The 14,348-nt window shown below is 39.2% G+C and overlaps 2 protein-coding genes across 2 annotated transcripts in view; one reads left to right on the top strand and one right to left on the bottom strand.

Annotated features, from left to right (window-relative positions):
* CDC37L1 (cell division cycle 37 like 1) overlaps positions 1-692 on the top strand; it is a gene marked incomplete at its 5' end in the record, with an annotated part of 7,935 nt that extends 7,243 nt beyond the window's left edge. Inside the window, one exon of the mRNA XM_026083573.1 lies at positions 81-692. Within this exon, the coding sequence (XP_025939358.1) occupies positions 81-182 (102 nt within the window). The remainder of the gene's footprint in view (positions 1-80) is intronic.
* A 2,648-nt stretch (positions 693-3,340) lies between these two features.
* On the bottom strand, positions 3,341-14,187 carry AK3 (adenylate kinase 3). The gene is made up of 5 exons (XM_026083572.1): positions 13,433-14,187; positions 10,872-10,991; positions 7,659-7,831; positions 5,120-5,238; positions 3,341-3,769 (listed from the first exon to the last, which is right to left on the bottom strand). Exons 2-5 carry the CDS (start codon positions 10,930-10,932, stop codon positions 3,646-3,648), a joined length of 477 nt encoding a protein of 158 aa, XP_025939357.1. The 5' UTR covers positions 10,933-10,991; positions 13,433-14,187; the 3' UTR covers positions 3,341-3,645.
* Between the last annotated feature and the right edge of the window lie 161 nt (positions 14,188-14,348).

The raw sequence follows: 14,348 nt of genomic DNA on the forward strand, positions 1-14,348 counted from the left end.
CCCTCTCTCTCTCTCCCTCTCTCCCTCTCTCTCTCCATATATGCAGTTATATAATCTGTCAGTTTTTTTATGTGTTGCAGAATGCAGGTGGTCTACAAGATTCCATAAATACAAATGTCTGCAGTTTAAACTCTGTGATACAAAGAGATGAGGAAGAATCCAAAATGATGGACACAGTATAGTACTGTTAAGACTGAGGCCAAGTACTTTTTTTTTTTTAAAAACAAAGAAAAGAACATGGCTATTTTCTTGACATTATTTTTCTGGGTACTGCACTTTATTTTTGGTGTCTGATTTTTTTGTTTGTTTGTTTGAGGGGGATTTTGAAGGGTGGGTAATCCAGAAACACTTGTAATATTGTTTGAAAATGTGCTGCTAGGTTTTGGTTGTCCTTGAAGAGCAGGGTTCTCATATATTGCCGAATGTGAAACTGGATGTGTTTTCTGCTACTAACCTTGCCTTTCATGACTTTAGAAATCAAAGTATGAAAAAGAAAAAAATCTGCACAAATACAATGTTTACAAGAAGTGGTAGATTCTTGGTAGAATCTGCTATTGTCTTATTACAGATGTGGACATGTCTTACTCTATGAATATTGGAGATCACAACTGTATTCATGCTACCTTGCTGACATTATAAGCTCTCAAATCTGGTTATCACTAATAGCAATAAATCAGTATCTGGTATCAGTATTTCAGATCTGGATGGATTAGATTAAAACACTGGCTTTCTACCTCTACTAAGGGGATTTAAATGTTACATTGTGCTTTCATTAAAAAAAAAACAAAACTTGTTTTTGTCCTATAATGCAAGTAACGCTTGTCTGTTTATGAGCACTGGGTTTTATGATCTTTGAGAGTCCAGCTCTCTCTTTATTTCTAAAATGAATTTCAGATTTTTGTTAAACCAAATCCCATTATAGGGAGAAGTATTTGATGAAGGGGATGGGGGGAACTTGAGGTACAAGGCTTAGGAAAACACTTCACTTGCAACAAAAAGCTGTCACAGTCCACATAGGGTTGTCTAACAGGGTTTGAAAGGTATTTCATATGCTTCTAAAGCTGGTTTCTGAAATTGCCAGCTCAAGCACTGAGAAAGTGAAATATCTTTAAAAGCTTTCTGTTTTAGGAGCCTGAAGAACAAGTACTGTTTCCAGAGGAGGCCTTCACAGGAACCTCTGCAATCCAAAATGCTACCATGCTCTTCTAACTTGCTGCTTTTACAGTAGTTCTGTCTATAAAATGTACACTGCAGCTGGAATACTCCAGTGAAAAGAGTTTGTATCTCAGATAGTGGAACGGATATACACTCTTGGTCTTTACTGTACTGCTCTGATTGTGGGCAAGGTCTGGAATGTATCTATATTTCAATAGTTTAGTGACTAACATGGCCTACCTATAGTTGCTGGATCAGGCAAAAACTATGCTGAGTTCCAGCTATTTTCAGCTTTGGACTATAGTTGTGATATAAAAAAGTCTTAAGTCTGCAGTATACACCACAGTAAGCATTAGTACAAATGCAGTAGCAGAAATAGGGGCTGCATATCCACTGGTGGAAGTGCCTTTTCTTACTCCTTGTGCTTTTGTTCTCTAGCAGTTCCGATGCAAACTGAAGATAAAGGAAAGGCAGCAGCTTTGCCAGCTGCAAACTGCAGGTAACTGGCTTCAGTAGTAAAGTGTATTTTGTTAAGTTTGACAGACACTCCAAAGAGGAAAATTAAAATTGCACTCATTAATTATTAACTTAATTATTACAGGAAACTAATAACCTAAGGTGGTTGTTTAACTGCATCTCTCCCATAAGAACAAGGGTAATGAGTCCCCTGTAGCACAGTGACTCACAAATACTCACAAATACACTGTTACCAGTACAATCATGTTGATCTAGCAGCTCCTGATGTACTGAAAGTTATTTTTGATGTTTTTAAGGGGCTAAAATTGAATGATTTGTGTGGGAATAAGTCTCAAATCGTACAATTTCCCCCCGCCCCAGGTTAAGTGAAACTTCTGTGGACTGGCAACAAAAAAAGCACAGCTGCCTTTTGTGGAAATCAAAAGGTGTAAATCTAAGTAAGCAGCAGATCAGGGTTTCATGCTGGAATGTGATAGCTAATGGTTTCTAACCTTGACTTTTTGAAGTATATTTCTAAATTCAATCTAGAGTCTTGATGTAGACGTTACTGAAGATGAAAGTACAGGTGGTCATTAACAAAGTTTTTGCCAATTTTTCCTTAAAATGCACGGAAAGTTGCTTGCAGCAATAACTGCTGCCCATAACTGTTCATTCATAGTAATGGAAAAGCTTTACAAGTTCTACATCATCCATCATACTTAGACTGTGGCTTAACAGTGATAGTGCTAACATAATTAAAAATCTGTATGTCAGCACCACAGGTCTGTGCAGCTGTTTTTAGATAGTCAGTGCAAGAGGAGATTGAGACCTGCATTAGCAAAAGGAAGCAGCTACCTCAGGCATTACCTAGATACAGTTGTTTTGTGCTCAGTTTTGCTGACCCTTCTTGAAACTCTCAATTTGATGAGCCTAAAAAAAGGGCTAGGGGAGTTCACTGAAAATAGCAGTGTATATATTACCTGGGCTGTTAAGTGTGGCCAATGGAGATTTGTGATTCCAATTATCCAGTGAATATATGGATATGAGAGCTGGTCAAAAAGACATGAACTAGTACTGTGAACTCATGAAAATGAAACCAAGTGCTACAATGAAACTTACTATAGCAATATGACAAACTAACTAATTTGACTACTGGAAATCCTGATGCTGGTATCAATGAGCAGTTGTTTTTTTCAAAGGTATTGGAAAAGACACTGGTTTGTATAAACCTACTTCTTTGCATTTGTTGTACCAGTCAAGATTGACTAGTTGCAGACTTACCAGATTACACTTAATCTCTTCAGTGTTTGCTCTCTTTTTAATAATAAAGTCTTTGTGCAGCTGCACAAAGACAGAGGATTTACCAAGTAYGTTACTCATCTTTGAATCTTCTGTTTCTCACACCTGCAAGATAGCTATTCTGAGGACAGAAACATGGATGTAGTAAGGTAAGGCCAATCATCCAAGCAGGTGTCACAGGTAACTTACACCCAGCAGAATCAACTAACTGATATATGTGTAAGCAAAGCTTAAGAAAGCGACTGTTTTTCATGGTGTCAGCCTATATCTATGCCAGTTCCTGTCTAGAACAGCTTTTTGCAGAAGAGCATTCCCCATAGGTTCTGGCTGGCCCCAGTTAATCATGCTTTTAAGAAACTTGATTCCATGTCCTTATCACTGCTTCACACAGTAATTCATGAATGAATAAGTCAAAGTGCTTTGTAGTTAGTCTGTATTCAGAAATGTTTACTACAGCATTCAAAATGTCCAGTCATGAGTATTTTCTGATTGAGAGACACAAGAGTAGCTGCTTTTTTTGAAGTGTATTATAAAAATTAGGCATCTTTTATATAAAAGTACAGAATTAAAGTAGGGACCATAGGAGACTTAAAGTGCTATCACCACATAAGTTGAGGACAATATTAGACTTTAATTATTGATCAGTCTGGTACACTACTTAGTGAAACCCTTGATTGCTGAATCTCATGTAATCAAGTCTGTGCTATGACAGATGAGCAGAAGTTAGACCTAATTTCACCTGGGGGTGGCAGCATCTTTCTGGCTTACATCTGGCAACTTGGTTTGGAGGAAAGCATAGATATGTGGCCAGATCTTATTGGTTTCCGTTCCAGAGAAGGATTTCAACAACCCTTTTTTCCTAAGGAAAAGAAAAAAAAAAATTACAGAAATTGTCTATTCCTTCCAGGATCTCCACCTCCCTTTTTAAGGTTGCCCTGGCAGGAATGTGCTAATATAAATGTGATTTAGATCTAAGAGCAGTTATAACATTGGGAACTCAAACTGGGCATGTATTACTCTTTTTCTCATATGGTGAGCTAGTGGTCACATCAGTTCAGAAAACTGACAGCTGTACATGGAGCACTTACTAACAAACTATCAAGGGTAAAAATAAGGAGAGACAATTCAGTTGTAGAGGACATGCTATACATCCAAATAACTGAATAACCCAGATATTATAAAGTTACACCCCGAGGACCAAGGATGTACAAAGGTGCATCAAAATAAACAAGTGAAACAGACCCAATCAAGTTGTTTTGAATTTGTTCTAGTAAAATTTATCTGTAAAACATGCTATCATCAATAATAATGGTTTAGGCCTATGTCTTACTATGAGGCTTAGAGGCATTTTCACTTCAGAAAGCTACTGAAGTCAGGAAGATCACTGACAAAACAGAATCTTCTTTCTCTAAAACTTAACCACTTCAAAGATGGAGCATCTAGTCTTCTACTCAACATGCTGAACAGGTCTATCAGAGTATAATGAAGGGTGGTGGATATGAAAACAAAGGAAAATCACTTCAGGATATTGCAAAAAACAATCTCTGATCTGTTTGGGTTGGAATAAGCCTCTTCAGACTTCTATATGGTAATCTATTATCCATATATTACCCATGTGTACAGCAGGCCAGCTTTAATATTAAGACAGAGTTTGTATAAAATTTGGCTTCTACAAGGACTGACAATTTGTTATCCTTCCAGAGTGCAATTAGCAGTGTTCTTATATAGCTAGCTAGCTGTGCACAGTACAGTCCTGTTTTTAAAAAAGCCACTTTGAAAGCCTCACTAATAGTTTTTCTATGTGTGTGTCACTTTTTGGCCCATTGTCCCTTAGGAGGGTTTCTGCTTATACATCCAGGAAGAGAATATAACAACAAAGTTTCCAAAAAAGGAACTGTGGCGGTTACCTTATTAAACAGAGGTCTGTTGCTCAAATCATATACAGTATATTGAATAATGCACAGCACTCTTTGTAAAGCTTCATGTGGCTGCAATGAAGGGCTCCTTTGTTTAGCTGGCTCCTGCAGAGGTTTTATGCAACTAAACAATGGGGAACTTACTTGTTTCGCTGTTTATATTTCTTACTGAGTTGATGATATATGTATGGCTACTTATATCATGTTCATTGTTGTAATACCTCTGCAACTGAAAAAAAGATTTGTTCCTTGCTATGCTAATACAGAAGGAAGTATAGTATTTTACTACTTACCGATAATACTCTAGAACAGGTTTTGTTTGTGCATCATAAGCCTGCAGTCTCTTGGTAACCGTCTCTGGCTTATCATCATCACGCTGAACAAGTGGCTCTCCAGTAATATCATCAATGCCCTAATCATGGTTAAAAGCAAACACTGATTTATATTTCTATTTATGTTTTCTGTTACATTCTATTTAAATTACAATCAATTTCCAATTAGTCAAGGAACAGATCTCTATTTAGGAAGAGAAAGACTATCATCCATATCTTATCTGGAACATTAGATGTTGATTTTAAAGTCACTCAGTTAGAAATATTTTCTCAATATTGATTATGAACATCATGTTACAGTAATACAGTAATTTCACTAATTTGTGCACCAGAACATTTGCTGAATATTGGAAATATTTAAACAAAACTTTCATATAGAAGGGAAGATTGTTGGGAATTGTTCCAGTGAATTCATGCATATGAGCAAATAAGCAAGAAACCTTTGTTTGACAACACTGGAATGGGGAAAGAAAGTTAATGGCCATTTGACTGTAAGTCATGCTGTGGAAGAGTTATCATTTATCAACAGCTGTACAACAAATAGCATAAGCCCACAGAATTTTTTGCAGGACTGAGTAAACAGAGGTAGGGACCTAATATGCCAGCTATGGCAATTCCTAATACTGAACACTTCACTTCTGATTTCTCAGGAGTGCTTTATGTGATTATTGAGCATGTAAGTCTTGAAGTAGCAATAACCCAAAAGGGTTTTTTTTTTTATTGCTGGCACAGACATTGGGAACCAATGAAGTAGCATAAAATCTTGCTTCTATTTAGGAGCATTAAGTCATTGTGCATCAAAGCACAGAATCTGGCCCACCAGAGACATAAGGAATTCTTTGCTCCTTCATACATAACTAATTAAAACTGCAAGAATTTTGAGTTTTCCTAAAGACAAATTTAATCTGACATTTGTAGTAGAAGCATTACTGCTTTTGCAAGTACAAAGCCAGTGAAACCATAAGAATGTTCTCCTGTCCTGCCTGCATTGTGGCAGTCAGTTTCAGAAAATCAATTACTATCATTGTTCAGTAAGCTTATCTATTCATGAAGGTGTGAAGAACATTTATTCCAGAACATCTGTATTGTATTAGAGATGCATTTATATGATCAAACTTGCCTTGTTTACATAATAGAATGATTTAAAATGCTGAAGAGTTTCTGGCATCTGTACAGGCAGTCAATAGGTACAGGGAAAGCACTAGTGTAAGTATTGAGCCTTTAACTTTGTATTAATTCTAAAGTCATAATCTTTTAGTTTCATTGAGAAGGTATGCAATTAAGGTTTTTGCAGGTCTACTAGATAACAAAGACAACTGTATTGCAACTGTTCAGCTCCAATTCATGGTTTTACTTGAATACTGCAGACTGCTTTAGTATGTTGTGACAGGCATGCTAATTAGCGAAAGGTAGTGTGAAGTGCTCCTTACAGGAAGGTTGCTACAGCTGAAACCCACTCTTTGGGGTATTTGATAATTCTCTGTTGCCACTTGCCTGTGTTCCTCCTCAATTAAAAATAACCATGACTCAAATGCCATGTTTTAAACTATACATAAGCTGTCTGTATAGCGTGCTTCCAGTTGCTCACTTCCAGTGCTTACCTATTATTTTAGCGGCCCTCTTATCCTGCAACACTGAAATCACAAAACTTGTTTCAAGTAAGCTCCTCAAAACTTCTTCAGCTAAAACAGCCTGCTATGCTTCTGATGTAACTTAGCAGAGCCTCCAGGTGAAAATGTGATGCCATGACAAGTAAGTTATTTATAGTTAAGGATGAAACACAACTTAAGCTGAGTTCCACTAAGGCTAGTCTAAGTAAAAAATTTTAAGATAATGTATAACTGTTATCTCTATACTGACTGTTGCTCTTAATGATGTCTAAAGCCAAAACCTTTTGGTTTTGTTGCGAAGCTTCTCTGAGTGACAAATTTCTATGTGTAATTTTGCAGTATGACAACTATTCACTTGAAAATACTTGTCCTGGTAAGTATTAATACAGGGAAAGCATTAAGTGAATTCTTCTGACTTATAGTAGTTCACAACTCCGTATGCTTCCTAGATATAAAGAATGAGTCCTGTGGAGGAAGGAAAAGGAAACCATATTTTGGACTATACAGTCTGTGGGGCTGCAGTGGTAAAGCAGGCTAAGAACTGGCCTGACTCATATGCCAGTGTGCCAAACTGGGAAAGGAAAGTCTTCCAGATCGGTTAACAATGTTAACAACAGCTTACAAAGCAATCAGTGGAGTTGGACCGTGGTGTTTCATTCTGCAGAGGAGAAGCAAGTTGCCCATCAGCTAGAGATCCTACAAGGGCACTATGATACCAGGAGAAAAGGCCTGTTAGCAAGGCAGCTTCTGCACTCTGAAGAGATGAAATGAGCCACCTTCTTCTGAGCTACCATGTTTTGCAACAACCTATGCAAACAATACTTTACTTCAATTAACCAAACACAACGTGATATTTCTTTAGTACCAATACCAACACGTGTATTGCTTACCAGCACTTTGGGAGGACTGAATTCAAGATTGTAGACTCTGCCACTAGCAGGGTGGATCCAGCGTGCAGTGAGTCGGTACTTTATGGTCTCAAATGGCACGTCTAGGTCAATCACAGTGTCTATTTGACACTGTTTATCCAGGGCTTCTGCCTGAGCAACCGTTCTAGGGAAACCTTTAAAGGAAACATAACCCCATAAAAATCCAAAGGCAGGGTTACAATAAGAATTAACTGGATTCAATTTATTAGAGAAACTAGCAGTCAGGCAATCGAGAGTACAGACTGCATTGTCACGTTGCAAAGGTTGAAGAGACATCAGATTTTCAGGGTATTTTTTCAGTGCATCACTGCACTGTAATTTGTTAATCTCTTCCCAGCTTCCATGTCCTCATTTCACTTAACCACCTCCCCAAAAGTATAACAAATACAAGCAAAAAGGTTGCTCAGCTACTCAACTGTTCAAATACTTGAATTTGCTACATACCAGTTAGCTATTCTGAATAAGAATACTGGAAACACATTTTGAACAATAAAAGCTACAGGCAGTTCATTGTGAGAGATCTGAACAATCTAGAAACATCTGTGACAACTTTTACTTCCATCGTTGCGCAGAAGTCTGAATTAAGTAGATGACCATAACAAACCTGTTTTATTCAGTTGTTGTAAACCCAGCGTATCTACCAGAGGCAGTCCAGAATGAATTTTGCATCAAAGAGTAGCATTAGAAAGAGCTTTAGAATATCTAATGTATCGATCGAACCTGTAGGACAATGACAGTGAGAACACTCAGGCTGTACAGAAATCTCTTTCTAAACATACAAGACGACGCATTTTGCCCCATGAACTCTATGGCTCCAGTGGAGTGCTTTTAAAGGCACATGTTATTAACAAATAAACCTAATGCCACTTAAGAAGGAATAAAAAAAATAAGAACAAGAAAATGAAGATCTTCATAAAAATTTAAGATAATAATTGACCACAACAACTTTAACAGTCAAAACTACTGCACAACATGCTACTGCATGGTAAGTTAACTGGAATAATTCTTCTACCCACAAACCTCTTGCATAAAGCCTCAAGCTGTTCAAAAGCTTGGGATTTTTATTGTGTTATGCAAGTAAACATCTCCATAAAGACAAGTTCTGATAGGTAAAAACTGAGGAAAGTCTTCCTTGCATAATATTGATTGATGATTCCACCACCTGAGTAAGGAACTAGTCAAAATAGTCTTACAACAGAAGAAATAGTGAAGAATAATTTAACGTCTTAAGGGTACTATGTCCTGCTTAGCGCATAAAAGCACCACAAAGCAAAGAGTTGTTGCACTGAAGCCAAGTCCTTGCTTGTGAATTAGATCTAATGGATCTGGTTTGCATCAGTCATCAACTGCCCTCATCCTATTTCTCTCGTGTTCATATAATCTTGTGGAAGTGCTTCTAAGCGTCAAAAGAAGAGGGTGAGCCAAGACTTAAGCACTGCTGTTTTTTCTTACTATTTACAGTCTATTTGGTCACCATACACCTTAGTTATGCAGCTGGAAAACAGGTTTGCTTTGAGGCTTAATAAAGAGAAACTTTCTCAACAAAAGAAAGTGTCTTTAGAGAAACAATTCATTGAAACTTATACCAGGGGTTGCTGCATACGGTGTTTTCTTGATGCATAGGAAACTATTTACGAGACTTGATGAATTATGAAGAGTCAAGAAACACAGAAAAGCACCCTAATTATACAGCAAATAAATCTAAGCAGCTCATATCTATATGCACATGACTCAGATTGCTACATTTGCTATGACTCTGGAAGAGACCAAGCTATGTTTAAGCAGTGGAAAAGTGTATTTTGCTAAGTACGCATACAACCAGCTTAATAACTTCATTTAGTCTGACCTAGCTGACCTCAGCTGTTTGTGCAGAGTTGTGGTTATCAAACTAAAGATTTTCTGGTTAATTTATTTCAACACAGCAGTACTGTTTCTGTAGAGCTGATTATGCCAGAGCTATCCCTAGCGTAATTCTCTGAGTCTCTGTGAATGCTGGCACAGAAGAAATTTCTCTTCCAAAAGTGTACAGTAGAAGGCACACTAACATGCAGGAGAAATGGACTTCTTCTCTTACACTCTCCACACCATCCTCCTGTTCAAAGAGCTATTAGTGTGCTCAGCTATGCTGCTGCACAGCCAGATCCACAAGGTTAGAACTACATGTACTTAGGACTCAAAACTAAAGGGAAACATCTGCAGCTCTTTGGTTTATTGATTAGGTTTCATTGTGCTGTGCACTAAAGGGATTAAGCCTTTGTCCTCACTATGTAAGAACATAACAGGGGGGAAAAAAAGCAAACAGAACAGATCACTATACTAGAAGCAATTATAATAAAGTGCAAAGGGACAGAGAACACTGTGGATTTTTCATTTCCTTTAAATATAAAGCCACACCAACAACTTTCTAGTTTTATCTAGTGAGACAGATTGTTTCCGGATTCTCATGACAGTCTCATCCAGCCTGGACACTATCTTTGTGTCACACATCCAACTGTACTCCTCCATGGCCCGGGGTAGCGGGGGCCACTCATGCCTGTTGAGACTGTGGCAAAGGCATTTTCTCTCTACTGCGGGGGCTGACGCAATTCCAGAACAATTCACTCCAGAGAACAGAACCAAAAAGCAAGTGAAAGAGACCTTTCAGAGCACTTAAATAATGATTTTCATTACTGGTTTATTGTACACTCCACTGTTGCAGGACTCCCTTTCCATACTTACCTTGTCACCACATACCTACCTTTCTAGTGACATAATTCAATTCCCTTTTTTTTTTTTTTTTTTTTTTTTTCTTAGTCCTCCATTCTCCAAAGGCTTTGAAAAGAAAAGGCTTTAAAAAGGAAACTTCCCAATGCCTATTTTCAAGGAAGCCTTTGTTCTTAAAGTGAAAATAAGGCATAAGAATTATCAGACTTGCTGCTTTCAAAATTTTACTGTAGTGTTAAACTATGTGGTTTTTCCAACATGAATTAAACATCGCTGTATCACTCTGAAGGCAGGATGCACACCATGCCTTTTACAGCCAAAGGGGCAGACTAAATACCGAATGTTTCACAAGCTGGCAACAAATATTGCCCAGTTACCATGACTCCAGGACAGCTACTGGARTGTGACGACCCCTAAGTGACCAAAGCAGTCCAAGCTTTCTAGGGCAGATTTTCTGTCTCTCTAACTTACCGTCCAACAGCCAGTTGTACCGCTCCAGACCTTTGAGCTCGCTCAGCACCAGGCGTGTCATGATATCATCCGGAATAAGCCGCCCTTGATCGATGTAGGACTTGGCAAGGATTCCAACTTCTGTGAAAGTATCACATTACAGAAGTCACATTACAGTATCTATGACCTCCAGCAAGCCAGGAAAAAAAAAAAAGAAAGAAAGAAAGAAAAAGGCCACAGTGCTGCAAACAATTTGTTTTGATCGAGATGACACAAAATGGTAAAGTGCTAAACCAGACAGACAAACAGACAGAATGCCACTCACTGCAATTCAAAAACAGATGATCAGTCAGAACCTGATCTTGCAAACACTCATCACATTAATTTAATTGATCGGTTGTTCTACTGACAGCAACAAGGCAGTTAGCACACTTTCTCTGTCCCCCACACCCTCCAAATAATTTTACTGTTAAGTATTTGAAATATGAGGTTCCAAAACTAGACACAGGGGAGGCCGTTAGGTAAGGCTCTTTAGAAGACGAAACAGAACAACCCAAGTTCTTTAAGATGTCAGCCTCAGATTTCCCGCTGAGAAAGTTTATGTTCTCAGTAAAGTACGGTGGCTGGTTATCATCCTACGACTTCACTAGGAAATGAAACCCCTTTGGTATTTAGGACAGCAATACACAGTGGGACATGCTTGCCAGAGAAGTATTTTTACGATTACTAGAATTACAAGAGGATGTTTATAAATGTTGTAAACTATTTATGGGAGCGTGCAGACACTTATATTTTCCCATGAAACTGACTAACTTTTAGTCGCAGTCGTTTAGCCCCCTGCCTCGCTAAAATGCCATCCATTCACCCCAGCTCCAGGCACCACACCATGCCCGGCATGACAGCACAAGCACGCAGCAGTTCACACGAGTTACAGGTGCACCACGGCTGTGAAGGGATTCATTTCCCTGGGCTGCGTTCTGAGCGCACAGTCTCCACAGCCTTCATCTACAAAACCGGACCTAACTCCATAAGTCACCCAGAATAGCAGCTAGATTGGTTTTAACTGTGGATGTGCAGAAATGTTTACTTTTGGCCAACTCAGATCTAGTTCCAATACATCAAACAGGAGAGGGAATGGGATGGACCCACATAACCAATGAAAGACATGACTGCTTTCAGCAGAAAGCAATGACAGTCCCACTTGAGGCCCTATTGGAAAATGCAGTAGTAGATCAGCCCTTCTTCAGACATGGCAAGTGGAAAGCAATAGATGCACTCAAGTAATGCAGAAAGTAGCTTTTGCGTTTAAAAAAAAAAAAAAAAAAGAGTAGTAAAAGGATAATTTCTCCTTGTCCGGTGCTCACATCCAAAGCCAGGCTTTGAAAAGCTTGAAAGCAGTTTAGAAACAGGCCCTGTACGCAGCAGTAAGACCTCAAAAAATCGCCACAAAGTGGGGGAGAATCAGACTCGGATGCTCAAAGTACTCCAGAACATCTCAAACTGGAAAGAGGATGACTGCGCATCTGCTACTAGGGGAAAGTGTTGTTTTTTTTTCTGTACCTCACTTCTTTGARGTTAGCAAGTCATGCCTCTTTTACTACTCCAGTGCCCTTAGAACTAGGTACCCTGCAAAAGTGGCTAGGAAGAAGAATAAATTACATCCAGGCAAGTTTAATGTGCACTTGTTACCCAAATCCGTTACTGATTTACACTGCAGTATTGCTCCAGCCATGTTGACCTAAGAACACGTGCGAGGCAAGCGTGGTAGAGAAAGGCAATGCTTACATATTTGAGGAAGACAGATGAGCTTTTGGGCAAAGAGAGGACTAGAACGTGGCAGCACCTAAGGCAGTAGCGAGCCTTACTATTAGACCAACAGGGCCAAAAACACACTTCATCTCTCTACAAGCCGCAGGCCATTTACAGAGTCAACTCTTACAACAGAAAAAACAGTCACAACKCTACCCAAGATAGTTACATTGCAACAAAAAGTTTATTTACTAGACTTTAGCTTTTTTCTGTTGGGGGGGGGGAGTTTAGTGGGGCTTTGATTTTTTTGTTTTTTTTTTTTACAGGTGGGTCTGAAACCAGTATAGGCCTTGGCATGGCAATCTTTGTACTTAAAGGCAACGCTGTTCTCTTTCCTACCTAGGTAATAAAAGGTATCTCTATTTACAGCTTTTGCAAAAGATGAACATGTCCTAACTGCGCAGAGCAGAGAGGCTCTGGCCACGCACAGACAACAGCTCGCTCAGCGCTGAGGACGGCTGGCGACAGAACGTCCTCTCTCCAAAGCAGCAGGGCACGGCAACACGGGCAGTTTGCTAGGGGCTCTCGCACGTCCAACAGCACTTTGCAACTGGCAAGTCCATTCCCACAGGACGGCAAAGGCCAAAAGCAGCACCCTCTAACTGCCACAATTACATGCAATCTTCTAGGTGTTTTATCTGTCCAATTCAGCCTAACAGTTGCTAAAGCACTGGGAACCGTGGGCCTCTTCTGTCATTATCACAGCTCGTTCCCTCTTTCCCTGGACTAAAGCTCTCGACAAGGCTCTTTCCACTGCCTCTCGGAGTATTTACCTGCTGCCACAACCCAGGAGTCACCTCAGGCGCCTGGCGACCATTCCTGCAACCTGCGACCACCTTCAATAAAATTAAGCCGATTTCGCCTGGGTTAATTAGCAAACGAGCAGCTCCGCAGCGGACCCCCTAGACTCCCAAGCCAGCTGTGCCGCAGCGAGCTGAGCCGTCCCCGACACCCTCCGCCGGCTTCTCTCCTCGCAGCCAGGTCTTCACTGCCCCACAGGTATTTTGTAAGTGACGTGCTCCCTTCATCTTCTGGAACGTCTTCACTTCTCACTGGGTCTTATTTATACTGCTATTTTGGTTTTTTTGAACTTTTTTGTCTCTATAAACGACAACTTACACCAGTGCAAACAAACAAGGAAGAAAGAAGTGTGAATGTATGTCAGCACAGCCGGTGCCCTTAGCCAATATTTAACCTGTAGACACCAACTATAGCAAAGTCAACCTGCTAAGCCAATGTCACTGTTCTTATAGAGCAAACACACTTTGTGAGAAAAAGAGATGTGGAAATCAAAAACAACTAACTCATTTCACAATACAGATAAACTTTCACCTTCAAACAAGCTTATAAAGCTTTCAAACGCGAGACTATCAGTAACCCAACTGTAATAGTGCAGCAATAGCTGTGAGAGAGCACAGCTGTTCACAGGTTTAAAGTGCTGGAAACCAGCGACAGCCATTTCAGGCTGTGAGGAAGTATGGGTTCCCGCGAAGCTTTTCAACCCCGCCATGAGGAAGAGCAGAGGCGCAAGCCAGAAGCACGCCACAAAAAAAAAAAAGATAAATAAATTAAATAAAATTAATAAAATTTAAAAAATACTTAAATAAAATAAAATTTAAAAAAGAAAAAATAAATAAAATAAAATAAAATAAAATAAAAAATAAGCAAAATAAAATAAATGAAATTAAA

Source organism: Apteryx rowi, unplaced genomic scaffold (genome assembly GCF_003343035.1).
Source record: "Apteryx rowi isolate R43461 unplaced genomic scaffold, aptRow1 scaffold_61, whole genome shotgun sequence".
NCBI classification, from domain to species: Eukaryota; Metazoa; Chordata; class Aves; order Apterygiformes; family Apterygidae; genus Apteryx; species Apteryx rowi.